We start from the raw sequence: 18438 nt of genomic DNA, 5'->3' as shown, positions 1-18438 counted from the left end.
CCATCTGTGCATTTATTTATTTATTTATTTATTTATTTATTTATAGAGCATTGGAGTTTTGCCTGCATGTAGGTCTGTATGAGGGTGTCTGATCCCCTGGATCTGGAGTTACAGAAAATTGTTACAGACAGTTGTAGGCTGCCATGTGGGTGCTGGGAATAGAACTGAGTTCTCTGGAAGAACTCTCACGAGAGTTGGACATATCCTATTCTGTCATATTTTTCTCTGATTCATCACTTTGTCAGCTACTCAATTAGATATCACTTTTCAAACATGAATGCTTCCTTCTACAAGCTAACTTTTCCTTTACTGTTTGGGATTAAAGATGGGTATTAGGGGCAGGTCTGTATTCCAGCCAGAGGGATTTAAGGTGTGTGCTAAGGGCTGAGCCTCACCCTAATACAGTTTCAAATATCCTGTAACCTTGTCTATACTAGGGAAGAACTGGACCCTGTGCTCAGAACCTTGATTTTACAGCTTTCTCTCAGATCCTGAAGTGACTCATCTATATTCTCTTTATAGATCTTCTATGCAGGCCACTTCATGGGAATGGAATCACACACTGATGTGATGTCTTATGTCTGACTTCTTAAATTAAGAAATTAAGAATTAAGAATTAAGAATAGGGGTTGGGGATTTGGCTCAGTGGTAGAGTGCTTGCCTAGGAAGCACAAGGTCCTGGGTTCGGTCCCCAGCCCCGAAAAAAAAAAAAAAAAAGAAAAAGAAAAAGAAAGAATTAAGAATAAGAATAATATAGAAGAAAGTTTTCAAGGTTCAACCATATTGTAGCACGAGTCTTACCTTCCTTTTCTTATACTGAATAATAGTCCATTGTACATGTATACCAATATTTTGTTTATTCAGCCATAGCTTTAATGGACACAGTCTGTTCCTGCACCATCTTACCATCTGCCCTTCCTCCTTCCTCCTCCTTCCTCAGGGAGGGAACCCAGGGCCTTTTGTGTGCTAGGCAACTAATGGACCACTGAGCGAGCTATACCAGGGTTTCTCTGTGTGGCTCTATCCGTCCCCTGGAACTGCCTTTGTAGATCAGGCTGGCCTTGAACTCACAGAGATCCCAGAGATCTGCCTCCCCACACCCATACTGGGAACAACGCTGCTGCAGTCTTGTTCTCAAGCCACTTGGGTACTAGAAGTGGGATTGCTGGGTAATATGGCTCCTCTGTTTGACGTTCTCCTCAGAGCAAGATCTGGAGGAACCTGAAGAACCTAAAGAACCGGACCTTTCGACGGACGTGGTAGGTTTGCATTTCCCCAAGGATCACCTTCCCCCAGGAACCGAGGGATCTGAGCCTGAGTGCGGACCGTGTAGGCAGAATCCTCTAGCCTGTCTCACTCTCGCTTCTCACTGGTGACCTGCTCACTGCAAAGCCAGATCACGAGTAAAGGAGTAGATGATATGAGCCCCCATCCCCAGGACAAGGCCTGGAGAAAGGGACCAGCCTCTGAGGTGATCTCTCTTGTTCCCCAGTCTTGGGTCAACTCTGATCAGTCTTACCGGTGAACGTCTGAACAACTCGGAAAGCGGGCGGGTGGTGCCCTACTTGGACAGTGACTTCTAAGATGTCCTCTCCTTCTGCTGTTCTCTTTTGACCGAGGACTTAGTCTGTCCTAGTCACTGTGCGAAACTGACCTTCAGTCCTGTCTTTTCTTCCAAGCAGTGCATAACCCTGCCCTTCGTTGTGTAGGGGAGGTGAGAAGGGTGACAACCTTGCGTTCTTTTTTTTTTTTTTTTTTTTTTGTTCTTTTTTTCGGAGCTGGGGACTGAACCCAGGGCCTTGTGCTTCCTAGGTAAGCGCTCTACCACTGAGCTAAATCCCCAGCCCCGCGTTCTTTTGTAAATTTTCTTTCTTTCTTTCTTTTTTTTTTTTCTTTTCTTTTTTTTCCGGAGCTGGGGACCGAACCCAGGGCCTTGCACTTGCTAGGCAAGCGCTCTATCACTGAGCTAAATCCCCAACCCGTAAATTTTCTTTCAATGTTTACTTTTGTTCTATGTTCTTCAGTGTTTTGCCTGCATGTATATATGTCTGCATGAGGGTGTTGGCTTCCGTGGAACTGGACTTACGGACAGCTGTGAGCTGCTATGTGGGTGCTTGGGAAGAACAATTAGTGCTCTTAACCTTTTTTCTTTTTTGAGCCTTTTTTCTTTTTCTTTTTCTTTTTCTTTTTCTTTTTCTTTTTCTTTTCTTTCTTTCTTTCTTTCTTTTTTTTTTTTTTTGAAAGGGGAAAAGAGACCAATAACTACCCACTAAAAATTTTTGTGCAGCTGAAATTCGTGCACACATTTGCAATCCCAGCCCTTGGGAAGCTGAAGCAGGAGGATTATATGGATAAAACCAGCCTGGGCTATGCATCAAGATTCTGTTTCGGGGTTGGGGATTTAGCTCAGTGGTAGAGCGCTTACCTAGGAAGCACAAGGCCCTGGGTTCGGTCCCCAGCTCCGAAAAAAAGAACCAAAAAAAAAAAAAAAAGATTCTGTTTCAAATAACCAAAAGACAAAAGGAAAACGGACAGAGAAAGAGAAACTAAAACAGCATAAAGTCCCAATCCCAGCCAAATATTCTCCTACCCACCAGTGCTGGGACCCAAACCCAGGCTGCACACGTCAGACAAACACTCTTCTCTTCGATTTTTTTTTGGGGGGGGTTGGTGTTTGAAACAGCCCATAGCCCAGGCTAGCCTCAAATTCACTATATAGCTCAAGCTAGTTTCACACTTGCTGTCTTCTTGTCTGATTCCCCAGTGCTAGGATTATAAGTGAGCCTGCACCCCAGCAGGCTCCCTGCACCCCGACAGGCTCATAACTCTGATCTTTTTCAGTCAGGGTCCTACTACATAGCTTAGTAGGCCTTTAATCTCCCATCCTCTTGCTTCAGTCTCCCAATACCACTTTTGGTAGCCATCTGGTGTTCCATTAGACACATGCACCCTCGTTAAACCACTACTCTTGGTCATTTTGCCGTTTGCCATATTTCATTCTCACAATATCACAGTGATAAATACTATAAGACTGAAATGCACAGTAGTTCCTTAAGCTAGATCTCTGTACAGATAGATAGGCATCACTAAGAGTGCATGGGACTGGACAGGTGAGAAGGCTCAGTGGTTCAGAGCACTGGCTGCTCTTCCAGAGGACCAGGGTTCGATCCCCGGCACCCACATAGCTCACAACTATCTGTAACTCTAGTCTGATGGGGTCTGATACCCTCTACTGGCCTCCTCGGGCACCCAGCATGCAAGCGGCACACAGACATACATGCAGACAAAAATACTCAGACACATAAAATGAAATGAAAATTAAGAAAGAAGGATAGTAAGGGTAAGGAACATTGCTTGATTTTTAATACACACGCGAAGTTTTCCTAACCAGATTGTAATATGCCCTTACGTTAGCAGTAGAGCTGTTTTCCAGACTAAGGATTGTCCATTTACTACATATTAACAAAAACAGACAGTAAATGATGTCTTCGTTGCTTCGTTGTTTTTTGTTTTTTGTTTTTTTTTTTGGTTCTTTTTTTCGGAGCTGGGGACCGAACCCAGGGCCTTGCGCTTCCTAGGTAAGCGCTCTACCACTGAGCTAAATCCCCAGCCCCGTCTTTGTTGTTTTTTAATTTATATTCTTTGACTTCAAGTAAAACAGAGCATCATGTGGTCTGTCTATGTCTTTGGTCTTTTTCCTTTTCGGGCTCTTGGTATTCTACCATTGATTCCACCATATCCTCCTGTACAGGAAAGAGCCTAGCAGATTGTCGATTTGCTCTTCTTTGAAACTTTATGATTCTTCCTCTCATCTTCCAGGGACACTGGAGGAAGGACTGGGCAGAGCCTCCAGGCCCCAGAGCCATCTCCGTTCCTCATTTGTTCCTTAGCATTTTCCAGCTTTCCTTTCCCGGCGCCCCTGGGTTCTTCTAACTGGACGGCTAACGGGAGTGTCTCCTGCTTCAGCCGAGCAGCTTCCTAGGAAACCCGCTATGGTCCTTGTCTCCTCTCCAGGCCATCCTCCTAGTCCTCCTGCTCCCAGCTCCTTGATCTGGGCTGACATTGTTTCCTTACGTCACCTTTCCCTAAGGGGCCGAGAGTGCTAGGGGATGATGCATTTTCACAGCCACAGGCAGAAGAAATATTTGGGGGGAAGATAATGGCACCCTGTTCCCCTCTGTGACACAGTCTGTTTTCATTCCCCAAGGCAGGGGAGTCTGTTGCCTCCTTCCTTTGAAAGCTGGAAACCTACCATTCAGTCTTCCCCAGCCTTTTGGCATCTCACCTCCCAAGTCATCCATTGTAGCTGTGGAGGGGAGGACCGCTCAGCTCATCCTAACAGCTCTGACGCACTGTCTCTGTTCCCCGCAGAAGCCCATCTTCCTCTCACGAGCTATGTTGACTGGACTGGCAGATTCGACATGGACGGCGGAGCATGATGCGGTTCTGGAACACTTTGCCCAGGATCCCTCGGTGCCTGTCCTCACCATCTTTGTTGACCCTGTCTTTGGGTTGAAGCTGGAGCTGGGTATGCCTGTGCAGGTGGGTACCCCGCTTTCCCGGCAACCCTCCGTGGAGCTGAGGGTGCTGCATGTCTCCCCAGCCCTGACTCATGTTTCCTTCTGTGCCCAAGACTCATGGAACCCCACCATGTGGGGGACACTCCACAAGGAAGCAGATGCACAGAAAAAGATGGTGAGATGAGGCAGGGAGACCTGGGAAGGCAAACGGAGGCAGTGCAGTAGTCAGCAGTGGAGAACGGGTGCTAGTGCCACCTATGCAGTCTTTACTTAAGACTTCCCTTAGTGGGGTTGGGGATTTAGCTCAGTGGTAGAGCACTTGCCTAGCAAGCGCAAGGCCCTGGGTTCGGTCCCCAGCTCTGAAAAAAAGAAAAAAAAAAGACTTCCCTTAGTTAATTATTTAATCTATCGTGTTCGAGCACGAGCAAGCACAGGTGCATGCCTTGGCATATGTGTGGAGGACAAAGAGCAACGTGTAGAAGTCAGTTCTCCCTTTGCACCACATAGACAGAACACAGTCTGCAGGCATGGTGGCCAGCACCTTTGCCTACTGAGCTATCTCACTGCCTACTGAGCTATCTCACTGCCTACTGAGCTATCTCACTGCCTATCTACTGAGCTATCTCACTGCCTACTGAGCTATCTCACTGTCTATCTACTGAGCTATCTCACTGCCTACTGAGCTAGCTCACTGCCTACTGAGCTATCTCACCGGCTCTGATTCTTTTATTTCCTTCTATATATTTGAAATATTTAAAAATAAAATGTTGGGGAAAGTCTTAGCCCTTCGCTCTTGTTGGACCATGGTATACATGGTATACTTTTGTATAAAAAGTGGAAAGGTGACGTCCATGACGTCCATGCGTTGTTATTGTTATTGTTATTATTACTCTGGTTTTTCTATGCAACAGAGCCCTGGCTGTCTTGGGACTTGTGCTATAGACCAGGCTGGCTTTAAACTCAGAGATCCATCTGCCCCTGCCTCTGGAGTTCTGGGATTAAGGCATGTGCTACCACAACTGACTTCACTGTGCACTTTTAAAGTGTAATGATATTTTATTCAAAGAAATGTCATCTTATTCTCCATGTTGCTCAGGCTGTTCTTGAACTCCTTTTACTGGAGCCTCCTGAGTAGCTGGGTCTATAGGTGTGTGTCTCCATGGGTCATTTTAACCTCATTTGATTTACAGTGCCCAAACGCCACAGTTCCTAATTCCTTTCTTTGTGTTGTTGTTGGTTGTTTGTTGTTCTTGTTTTGTGTGTTGTTGTTGTTTTCTCTTGCTTTGTTGACCTGGCTGGCCTCTCATATGTATCAGTGCTCATTATGTAGCCTAGGCTTGCCCAGAACTTTCAGTCCTCTTGGTTCAGCCTCAAAAGTGCTGGGGTTCCAAGTATTTGCCACTACGATTGGCTGGATTCCTTGTATTAAAACTTCTTTTTTTAAAATTTATTTATTATGTATATAGCATTCTGCCTGCATGTACGCCTGCAGGCCAGAAGAGGGCACCAGACCTCATTACAGATGGTTGTGAGCCACCATGTGGTTAGTGGGAATTGAACTCAGGACCTCTGGAAGCTCTGAGCCATCTCTCCAAACATAATTAAAACTTTCAATGCAGGGGTTGGGGATTTAGCTCAGTGGTAGAGGGCTTGCTAGGCTAGGTCCTGGGTTTGGTCCCCAGCTCTGAAAAAAAGAAAAGAAAAAAAAAAAACTTTCAATGCAGCTGGTGATATTGGTTTCTTGGTAGGATGCCTATCCAGCATGAAGAAAAGCCTGCGGTTGGTTGGTCCAAGCCTGTAAATCTAAGTATTTGGGAGCTAGAGGCAGGAGGATCAGAAGTTCAATGATTTCCTTGGCTTTACTGCAAGTTCAAGGCTGGCCTGGGCATATGAGACCCTGTGTCAAAAATCACTGTTTTTTTAAAAATATAAATATTATATATTATGGGGCTGGAGAGATGGCTCAGTGGTTAAGGGCACTGACTGCTCTTCCAGAGGTCCTCAGTTCAATTCCCAGCAACCACATGGTGGCTCACAACCATCTGTAGTGAGATCTGATGCCCTCTTCTGGTGTGTCTGATGACAGCTACAGTGTACTTACATATAATAAATAAATCTTTAAAAATTATATATTATGTATATTATATATATATTATATGTATATAATATGCCAGGAGGTGATGGTACACACCTTTCATCCCAGCACTTGGGAGGCAGAAGGCCTCTATGAGTTTGAAGCTAGTTTGGTCTATACAGAGTGAGGTCCAGGACAGCCAGGGCTACACAGAGAAAACATGTCTCAAAAAAACCACCCCTTGGAGTTGGGGATTTAGCTCAGTGGTAGAGCGCTTGCCTAGGAAGCGCAAGGCCCTGGGTTCGGTCCCCAGCTCCGAAAAAAAAAAAGAAAAAAAAAAAAACCAAAAAAAAAAAAAACCCACCCCTCCCCCATATATATTATATATATACATATATATAGCATAAAAATAGCAGTAATGATGAAGAAAGTAATAAAGGAGATTTGTAGACATAAGATTCCTTTATTAAACTATAATAATTAAAACAGTTAATACTAGCCCAGGAGTATAAATGATGAATAACATTAAAGGGATGGATAAAAATAGACATCAGTGGCCTGGAGAGATGGCTCAGTGGTTAAGAGCACTGGCTGCTCTTCCAGAGGTCCTGAGTTCAATTCCCAACAACCACATGGTGGCTCACAGCCATCTGTAATGGGATCTGATGCCCTCTTCTGGAGTGTCTGAAGACAGTGACAATGTACTCACATACATAAAATAAAGAAAATCTTTAAAAAGAAAGAAAGAGGGCTGGAGAGATGGCTCAGTGGTTAAGAGCACCCGACTGCTCTTCCAGAGGTCCTGAGTTCAATTCCCAGCAACCACATGGTGGCTCACAACCATCTGTAAAGAGATCCGATGCCCTCCTCTGGTGTATCTGAAGACAGCTACAGTGTACTTATATATAATAAGTGAATAAATAAATCTTAAAAAAAGAAAGAAAGAAAGAAAGAAAGAAAGAAAGAGATCCATTTAGTCTGCTACAGCAGTAGATGACAGATTTTACTGTATTTTCCTAGTTAGGGTGGTTAGTTTAAACTTCCTTTAAAAAAAAAAAATGACTACCCACAGTAGCTTAGTGGAACCTTCATGAGTCAAACTCAGTCCCCAGGACAAAAAAAAAAAAAAAAAGGGAAAAAAGAGTCACATTTCTCTGCATCCTGATTTTAGACACCAAGGTGTGTCTTCTCTTGCCATGCCTACACCTGTCACCACTGTGATTCTCTGTACCCTGTCACCCTATTGGCCGAAATAAAATCTTCTTCACCTGGGGGTGTGGGACTGGGAGTCCATGACCTGGTATCTGATAAAAAGGGCAAAGAGTAAGACTGCAGCACGTAGAACACAGAACAGGGGAACAGCATAATCAAATCTAATGAATTTTAAAACAGGTGTGAACACTAACGGGTGAGGGACTGAAGTCCCTTCCTGCTCACACTTGGTTGGGGGGGACAGTGGAGCACTCTCAATGTCTTCCAAGAGGTTTGGTGACTTAACAAAGATTTGCTATTGCCTTAAATTAGCCTTAACCACTTGCCCCTCCTCACACAAGTCTCTCAGGCTACAAAAAAGTGAATAAAACATAAATACCTAATCCTTTCGCTTTACCTTCAAGAGGCAAAATAAACTGGTCTCTCCCGGTGGGACATCAAGAAGTCGCCCACAGTGTGCTAGAGCCAAAAGAGTGAATTGACAAAGCTGCTCACGCAGGAGCGGAATGGGGCGAAATTGCATGGCAACGGCGGCGGCGGGCATGTTATACCAAGGACAAAGGGGGAAAAGAACAAAGCGCGCACAGGAGGGAGATCTAACCGAACGAGGAGGCTCCTCACAACCGCGCCACTGCAGCGCAACGCGATACGAACGCGAATTCAGTCTCTTAAAAAAGCAGACGAGATGATAAAAGGTGGAAGGAGATGAAAGGGAGGGGCACGGATCTTAGGGAACGAATAAGGCAGCGCGCTACAAAACCAGATGAGAAATGGCGGGGAACTGAATAGCTGTGGTTGAAAACCCAGCACCGACCGAGCAGAAGGCTGAGGCAGCCGCCGTTCATGTGAAAGAAAAGGCCAGCGACATTAATGCAATTAGAGAGATGCGAGACTCAAGGGACCGGCACAACCCAGCTGGAGGAATAGACGACCAACACAGTGTGGATTTAGAGAGAACATACAAAGAATTTCCCTGAGACGCAAAAGCAACGGCGTCTGGGAGTGAGCAGGGCTGGCTGTTGCTGCCTGTCAATGGTTTCTCACGGTTAATGTTCGTGTGCATTTTAGTTACAGCACTGGAATGTATGGATGCCAGTTCTGGGGACATTATGGTGTTCTTGTGGAGAACAGTTAGCTTCCACCTAATAACGAGCATTCAGATAAATCCAAATTAAGGGACGTTTGAAAACATCGGACTAGATTCTTAGAGTGATTGATAGTCCAGCATAAAAGAAAACACTGGACATGATGCTACAGCTTGTGATCCTGTCACTTGAGAGGCTAAAACAGGAGGACTGAGAGCCTACTGCAACACGCACACACACACACACACACACACACACACACACACACACATACATACCACCCACACCACACACAACACGACACCCACACATACCACACACCCACACCACACCACACACACACACACATACATACCACCCACACCACACACACTACACACACACACACACACACACACACAGAGGACACCCACACATACACATACACACAAACCACCCACACATATACACCACACACACATACATACAATACACACACACCACATACACACACACCACATACACACACACATACATACACCACACACACATACACACCACACACACACATACATACACCACATACACACACACCACATACATACAACACAGACACACACACCACATACACACACACACCACATACACACACCACACACACACATACATACACCACACACATATACACACCACACACACACATACATACACCACACACACACCACACACACACCACACACACACATACATACACCAAACACACAACACACACACACCACACACATATACATACACCACACACACACCACACACACACCACACACACACACATACATACACCACACACACACCACACACACACCACACACACACACACATACATACACCACACACACCACACACACACCACACATACATACACCACACACACACACACACACCACATACAGACACACACACACACACACACATACACACACACACACACACAGGCTAGACATGGTGGTACATACCTTTAGTTTCAGCACTTGGTGGGAGGATCCTGTGTGTCGAGGCCATCCTCATTTATGTAGCAGTGTATTCTAGGGCAGCAGGGGTTACATAGTGAGACCCTGTCTCAGAAGAGAAACAGACACAAATATAGCAACAACAAAATGAGACCTGAGCACAGACAGTCCTGGGTTGGACGTGGATGGGGAGGAAGCGATCCAGCTATAAATGACATCATCTGGACTACTGGAGAGTTAGATGTGGACATTATTGTATTGCGGACAGATGTGTACTATTGTATGATGTGTATGTATTGTACTAGATAATTTTCCCATTACCATGACTACAGTGTTAGGTATTTTCAGAAGATGCAGGCCAAGTGTTAAGGGTGTGGTGTCTGGATGCCTGCCCCTGACAGAGGTTCAAAGAGGGAGCAGACAGGCCAAGTGTGGACACAAGGATATCTTGTTAACTTTATTGTTCCTGAAAATTTTCTACGAGTTGGAGTTTCTGAAAATAAAAACTATAGGAGCTGTGATTGGTGATCCAGGTGGCAGCTGTAACCTCTGGAAAGCAAAGGTGGAATTTCTGAAATCCTGGGCTACATGGCGGGCTCACAGCAGAGACCTCTCCTCTTAAAAAAAAAAAAAATCAAGGGGCTGGGGATTTAGCTCAGTGGTAGAGCGCTTACCTAGGAAGCGCAAGGCCCTGGGTTCGGTCCCCAGCTCCGGAAAAAAAAGAACAAAAAAAAAAAAAAATCAAACGAGCACAATATGGTTCTACAGGTCGTGGTATTTTCTACACAAGCCTAACAATCAGTGTCTGTTTCCTAAATCCTCAATGGAAGGAGAGAATTGGCTCCCCAAAGATGCCCTCACCTCCACATGTGTGTGTGCCATGACAAACTGTGCAGACGCTTGCTCTTTCTCAGTCTCGCTCTCTTGTGTAGACACACACACACACACACACACACACACACACACACACACACACATTACCATCACCATGATCATCAGGGTATAAAATAAATAGAGAAAATTAGGTAGCAATGTGCTTTGACAGTAGAGCGCATACTTAGCATATGTGAGGTCAACAATTAGTTCTAGCACGAGAAAACAACAACCACACAGCAACCATTACCACCACCACAACCATAACAACCATAACCATAACAACCACAACAACCACCACCACAACAGCCAACCACCAGCACAACCACAACAACCACCTCCACAACCACCACCACAACAACAGCCACCACCACCACAACCTCCACAAACACCACCACCACAACAACAACCACAATAACCTCCACAAACACCACCACAACCATAGCAACCACAACCATCACCACCACAACCACAACAACCATCACCACCACAACCACAACAACCATCACTACCACCACCACCACAACAACAAAGGATCATTTTGAGATGTCTCTGGGTGAGAGACATTTATTTGAAGCTTAACAATCCTTAATATCAACTTCAGTTTCTTCTTCTATTAAATTCAAACAAAATTAGATGTAAAACCTTTAAAAAAGGGATTCTCGGCTATTGCGCTGTGTGTGTTGGTCAAACATTTTCATCTCTGTGACAAATACTGGAGCAAACCCTTTTTTCGGTCTTGTCTTAGGAGTAGGAAAGGCTGTAGACTTCTGAATGTGGGCCAAGCGGTGCCTCAGCACAGGTGAAGCGGAATGCCAAATGGCAGTCGGGAAAGGGTACGAAGACCGAAGCTCGGCGAGGGGCACACGCCTGAAACCTTGCCCCAGAGGTGCAGGCAGGTGGATCCTAGTCCAAGGTTGTCCTCCGCTATGTAGTAAGTTCTAGGACAATTTGAGACCCTGAAGAAAAAAAAAAAACTGAAATGAGAAATCCTAGAAAAATTTTTTTTCTTTTTCTTCTTTTTCTTCTCTTTTTGTGCGTTCGCTTGTTTGTTTTATAGACAGGGTGTCTCTGTGTAACAGCCCTGACTGTCCTGGAACTTACTATGTAGATCAGGTTGGCATTGAACTCGCCTGCCACCAGAGTGCTGAGATTAAAGGCGCGTGCCACCACTGGCTGCCCAGATAATTCTTACTTGCAATCTTCCTCCTGGATCTCTTCTATCTCTCCCTTCTTTTTCCATAGCTGAAACAAAATATCTATTCTATCCTGTCCATCTACCCACTCACCCAACACACATTTATTGATCGTCTACTGTGAGCTAGATATAGTGTGTTAGACTCTTAGTTCAAGTTGAACAAAATAGTCTGTACCCTCAAGGCACATTTTATCCATTCCCTCCCCACAGCTGTAGCTGTGGAATCTACATCAGGAAGCACAGGCAGGGACATCACAGAGCTCAGCCTGGCTCTCACAGGGGGGCCTCAGATACCTTCAGGCATCCTGGAGACTGAACTCTGATCTCTTTCCTGCAGACCCAGAATCAGATTGTGTACTTCATTCGACAAGCACCAGTTCCCATCACCCCAGAGAACTTTGAGGAAACCGTGCAGTATGGGACAGTGCGGGGTGCCTACATCCCAGCGTTGCTACGGCTGCTCAGCGGTGTCTACGTCCCTCAGATTTTTATGAATAAGTCTTGGCCTGAGAGCATCCGAAATCATTTTGTTTCACACCTTCATAGGTTTTTGGCCTCTCTGACAGGTAAGCAAGAGGCTGGTGATGGACACTAAGCGATTGCTTGTTTTATTCTGGTTGCTTTGGTTGTTTTTTTTGAGACAGGGTTTCTCTGTGTAGCCCTGGCTATCCTGGAACTCACCTTATAGATCAACCTGACCTTGAACTCACAGAGATCTGCCTATTTCTGCCTCCCAGTGCTGGGATTAAGGCGTTTATCACCAGCACAGCTATGCCGAGTGGCTGTTACACTACATTCTAGTCAGCTTTGAAAAGACTCTTGGGGGGCGGGGGGAGATGGCTCAGTGGTTAAGAGCACCAACTGCTCTTCAGAGGTCCTGAGTTCAATTCCCAACAACCACGTGGGATCTGATGTCCTCTTCTGGTGTGTCTGAAGACAGCTACAGTGTACTTGTTCAAGTGCATTAAATAAATAAATCTTAAAAAAAGAAAGGAAAAGAAAAGAAAGAAAGAAAGTCTCTTTGGAATGAGATCTCTCTGTGCACACCACCATATGCACGTGGTTTGATATGTGTGCGCACAAAAACACAAGTGTATTGCTGCCGTGCTTCCTGGCTTGGGCTGGGATGCAGCTCAGTTGTTAGAGTGCTTGTGTAGCATGCGCAAAGCCCTGGATTCAACCCCCAGCATTCTGTAACTTGGGGGATTATGTGTGCACACGTTTGTAATCCCAGCACTCAGGACGTAGAGGCAGGAAGATCAGAAATTTAAAGTCATTCTTAGCTGTAGAGTGAGTTTGAGACTAGCTTAAAATTCACGACACCCTCCCCAAGAACAGCAACAAACAGTGGAGGCGGACGTGGTGGCACACATCTGTGATTCCGTCATTCAGGAAGTGGATGTAGAAGGACGGGAAATTCAAGGTGACCTTGGACCACATGAGTCCCTTTCTCAAAACAAAAACAAATCTGACTTAAAGACCAAAGGTTCATTGGCATACAAGGGGAACTGAGGCAGGAGGATTTTGAATTTAAGATCAGTATGAGTCACATAGACCCTGTCTTAAAAAACAAGCCCAGGAAGTTGGACATAGTGGTGCACACCTTTAATTCTAGGGCTCTAGAGAAGAGGCAGGCAGATCTCAGAGAGTTCAAGACCAGCCTGGTCTACATAGTAAGTTCCAGGACAGGCAGAGCTACATAGTGAGGCTCAGTCTCAAAAACCTAACCAGGGCTGGAGAGATGGCTCAGTGGTTAAGAACACTGTTGACCTTGCAGGGGACCCACATGGTATTCATAAATGTTTGTAACTCCTGTTCCTGGGGATCTGATGCCCTCTTCCAATATCCATAGATACCAGGCACATACACAGTGCATATACATACATGTAAATGAAACATTCATACACATTAAGTCTAAAAATATAAACGAAGCAAGCTATTTCTATCCAGTGTCTGTTCTTTTGTTTGGGCTATCATATAAAACACAGTCTCAGATTTCCTCTTTCTACAAATGTGTCATAATACAGAGCAGTTCCTACTAATAAGACCTATTCAGAGGGACTGGTGTGGTGATGCCTGCTTTAATACCAGCCCTCTGGAGGCCAGAAGCATTTGTGTTTCTCTCTGTGTGGATTTCAGGCTAGGTTCAAACAAAACAGAACAACAAGAACCAAAACAACAACAGCAAAGAACATCTGAGTATCATTGAATAGTAAAGACCTGTTACTAGGGGCTGGAGAGATGGCTCAGCAGGTGAGGTACTGACTGCTTTCCCAGAAGACCCGGGTTCAAATTCCAGCACCCACATGGCAGTTCACAACTGTCTGTAACTCCAAGATCTGACTGACACTCTCACGTAGACATACATGCAGGCAAGATACCAATGCACATGAAATAAAGATAAATAAAAACTGATGAGTTGCTGAGGGGTGGCTCGGAGGTAGAGCGTGTGCTTAACACGCCTGATGTCTTAGATTTGTTCCACAGCCCTGCTAAAACAAAGCCTTGGCCAATGCTAAATATAGTGTTGCGAGAATTTGCCTTCTAATTTAGATTCACTTTTCTAACAGAGAACTTGTTCAGACCTGCTCAAACCCAGAGTTGGCGATTGCTAAGCGTACATGTAGCATGAGGAGACATATAGGCGATGGGGGCAGGGAGGGGTGGGGGGAGGGGAGGCAGGTGGGACTTATGTGTGTTTTGGAGGACACGGTGCAGACAGTGAAATGATTTTATGGTAATCTCTCTCTTTTTTTTTTTTTTTTTTTTTTGGTTCTTTTTTTTCGGAACTGGGGACTGAACCCAGGGCCTTGTGCTTCCTAGGTAAGCGCTCTACCACTGAGCTAAATCCCCAGCCCCAAATTTGGATGTCTTTTTTTTTTTTAAAGATTCATTCATTTATTTTATTTTATTTTTTTTTTTTTGTTCTTTTTTTTCGGAGCTGGGGACCGAACCCAGGGGCTTGCGCTTCCTAGGTAAGCGCTCTACCACTGAGCTAAATCCCCAGCCCCCATTCATTTATTATATATAAGTACACTGTAGCTGTCTTCAGACGCACCAGAAGAGGGCATCAGATCTCTTTACAGATGGTTGTGAGCCACCATGTGGTTGCTGGGAATTGAACTCAGGACCTCTGGAACAGCAGTCGGGTGCTCTTAACCACTGAGCCATCTCTCCAGCCCTTATGGTAATCTCTTAACAGACCTCCTGGAGCTTTGCCCCTTGGCATCTGCTATTTCTGCTCTGCACACCAGAGAAGTCTGAGTCAGTTACTCCTAAGCACACACACTATCTTTGGTATCTGTAGGGGGTTGGTTTCAGGGCTCTCACTCCATTCTGTGGATGTTCAAGCCCCTTAGAAGGCAGTGCCACAACTGCACATGTACCCATGCCCGCCCCACGGCCTTCAAATCATCCCTCACTAATTGGTAGCACTGAGTACAACATCATCAGGTGTTGTGTTGTTTAGGGGAGAATGACAAAAGGACTCACCCAATACAGATGTAATTTGTAAAGAACTCTGGGGAGCAGGTGAGATGACTCGGTAGGTAAAGGTTTTTGCTAGGAAGTCTGACAAGCTAAGGCCCATCCTCAGACACCTCAGACACCCACGTCTGAGGGAGAGAGCCACCTTCCTGCAGGTTGGTGCCCAATTTCCACATGATTGGCACGTGCTTAGGATATTGGAGCCCCTGTCCAACAACAAACACAAAAACAGCAGAGTTCTTTTATAATCGTGGACGTGAAGCCGGAAGCCTGCGGATATGCAGACTTGGCTGCACTTCCTACTCTCAACTGATGATCAATCGCAATTCATACAGAGGCAGCTGAGCTCACCCTTGGGATTTTCCTGTCCCTTTCTTAGACACTCGGTACAAACTGGAGGGTCACACGGTCCTGTACATCCCTGCAGAGGCCATAACGATGGACCCCGCGGTGGTGATAAAGGACAAAGAGCTGGTACAGCGGCTGGAGAGTGAGTGTCGGGGCCAGGGCTGGGGAAGGCAGCTCCAGCTGCCGATAGGGAGGGGTCACACCTGGGGAGCAGAAAAGGAAACACAAGAGGTCCCCCCTTCTCCACCCCAGCCTCCATGATCCACTGGACGCGGCAGATCAAGGAAGTGCTGAGTGCTCAGGAGTCTGTGGATACAGGAGAAAACTTAGGTCCTTTGGAAGAGATCGAGTTCTGGAACAACCGCTGCATGGACCTGTCCGGCATCAGCAAGCAGCTGGTGAAGCAGGGCGTGAAACACATCGAGTCCATCCTGCTCCTTGCCAAGTCGTCCTACCTAGCGCCCTTCAGGAAACTGGCCCAGCAGATCCAGGTTGAGTGGTCCAGAGGCCAGACGCTTTATCAAAACGTGGGCGGTGGCTGGGGTGGGGCAAGAGGAGGAGGGAGGCAGGCAACTAATCATACACAGTGCACAGACTGACCGAGCGCTGTGCACTTGAAGAAGTCATAAATAGTGTGTAAAGGTCCCCGAGGAGCTTCATGGTTAGGTAGGAAGACATCCAATTAGTCAGGGAGGAGATGGTGGTCCCCTCAGTGAGCCTGGCGTTCCAGCGCAGATGAGAAAATAGACTCGCACAGAGATCGCAATGAGCCAAGGAAGAGCCTGTGTAGTTCACTCAGGGGAGTTTCAAAACAAACCTGTGAACACTACAGTTCCTGTGACAAGCTGATCGTGTGGTGCCGGGTCCCCCAGGAGGTGAGTGATCTTCATCAGGACCTTTCTCCCTGGGTGGAAATTCCAACCAGACATTGAGGGGATTGAGCTGTAATGAGCTGGAGAAGCTTCAAACCCTCACTGAGACAGTAAGGGGACTGGGTGACCTTAGTGGATGTGAAAGGGGAGGGACGCCCAGGCAGTTAGCCCACAGCTCTGAACATCCACTTTGTACAGAGTTCTTCATTTAATTGGAACAGGCACCAGACCTGGGTTTAGGGAATTCCCAGCCTGAAGCCTTCATAGGAAGTCGCACAGAAGGGCTGGGGCCATTGCTTATGTGGCAAAGTGCTTGTCTAGCATGCATGAGACCCTGGGGTCAGTTTCCAGCATGGAATAAACTGGGCACAATGGCCGTAACTGTAATCTCAGCATTCTCAGGGGGAGGCAGGAGGCTCAGGTCATCCAGCTACATAGTAAGCTTGATGCCAGCCTAGACTGTGTGAGACCCTGACTCACGCAAAGCAAGTTGAGATCAGGCTGGCCTCAAACTCAAAGATTTCCCTGCCTGTGCTGGGAACTTAACTTTTTTTTTTTTTTTTTTTGAGCTGGGGACCAAACCCAGGGCCTTGCGCTTCCTAGGCAAGCGCTCTACCACTGAGCTAAATCCCCAACCCCAAGAACTTAACTTTTTTAAAAAAGACTTATTCATTTATTTTATATGCATGGCTGTTTTGCCCGCGTTGTCTACCACATGCATACAGTGCCCAAGGAAGCCAGAAGAGGGCATCGGATCCCGTGGAACTGGAGTTACAAATGGTTGTGAGCTGCCCTGTGGGCACAGGAACAGACCCTGTGGGTCCTCTGCAGGAGCAGCCAATGCTCAGCAGTCTCTCCAGTTCCACATTACAATTTAGACAGGTCTCTCACTGACCCTGACCTATTGGCTAGTGTCACTGGTCAGCAAGCTCCAGGGACCTGCCTCGTCTTTTCCACCAAGCCAGTGCTGGGATTAGGGCCACGGGACACAGTGCTCAACTTTTAAACGGATGCTGGGAATCCGAATTCAGGTCCCCGTGTCTGCACAACAGCAAGCCCTTTATCGACTGAGCCGTCTGTTTTCCTCCCACATGAATCACAGTACTCCTGTTTCTCTTCATGGCTAGGATGGCTCTCGGCAAGCTCAGTCCAACCTGACTTTCTTGTCAATTCTGAGGGAACCCTACCAGGAGCTGGCCTTCATGAAACCTAAGGACATCTCCGACAAACTCCCTAAGCTGATCAGCCTCATCCGAATCATCTGGGTCAACTCTCCCCACTACAACACTCGGGAAAGGTTGACTGGCCTGTTCCGGAAGGTGTGTACATGGTTGCAAAGCTCAGGGGTGGGGCGTGGGGGTCGCCACACTGGAGGGACTCAGATTCCCTGGCAGAGGTGTGGTGGAAAGTCACCAGTACTGGCCGCTTTCCAGAATTTAGATATGGGCCTGGCTTCTGCTTTCCCTGAAGCACCTGAAGCAGGATGTGGTTCTCTGAGAGAAAGTGGCAGAGAGCCCAGGAAGGGCGCCAAGGAAGACTTCAGAGGGGGGGTCCTCTTCTGCTTTTTCAAGATGAAGTTTGCAGTGGGGTATGGGAAGGTTGATTCAGGAAGGAACTTGGTCCCTGGGCCGTATGTCACTGGGAATGATCAAGATAGAGTTCGTACAGGGAAATAAAGGGCGGTGGAGGGGTTGCTGAAGCCACATGGTCAGAGCAGCGCAGCTACAGAGCTGTTGTGAGGGCAGAACAAAGATTATGACAAGGAGCATCCCACGGAGTGTGCC

At 46.4% G+C, this 18438-nt stretch overlaps 1 protein-coding gene across 4 annotated transcripts in view; it reads left to right on the top strand.

Annotated features, from left to right (window-relative positions):
* Dnah2 (dynein, axonemal, heavy chain 2) overlaps positions 1 to 18438 on the top strand; it is a 125053-nt gene that overhangs the window by 14002 nt on the left and 92613 nt on the right. For 2 of the 4 annotated variants that reach the window (NM_001100676.1, XM_039087612.2), the window contains exons 3-8: positions 1204 to 1259; positions 4372 to 4542; positions 12286 to 12514; positions 15814 to 15924; positions 16035 to 16273; positions 17782 to 17973. In NM_001100676.1, the coding sequence (NP_001094146.1) occupies positions 1204 to 1259; positions 4372 to 4542; positions 12286 to 12514; positions 15814 to 15924; positions 16035 to 16273; positions 17782 to 17973 (998 nt within the window). The other 2 variants (XM_008767900.4, XM_039087610.2) reach the window with 2 other exon arrangements.

Source organism: Rattus norvegicus, chromosome 10, assembly GCF_036323735.1.
Source record: "Rattus norvegicus strain BN/NHsdMcwi chromosome 10, GRCr8, whole genome shotgun sequence".
NCBI classification, from domain to species: domain Eukaryota; kingdom Metazoa; phylum Chordata; class Mammalia; order Rodentia; family Muridae; genus Rattus; species Rattus norvegicus.
Note: the sequence above shows the minus strand (reverse complement) of the source record. Positions and strands in the feature narration are given on the sequence as shown.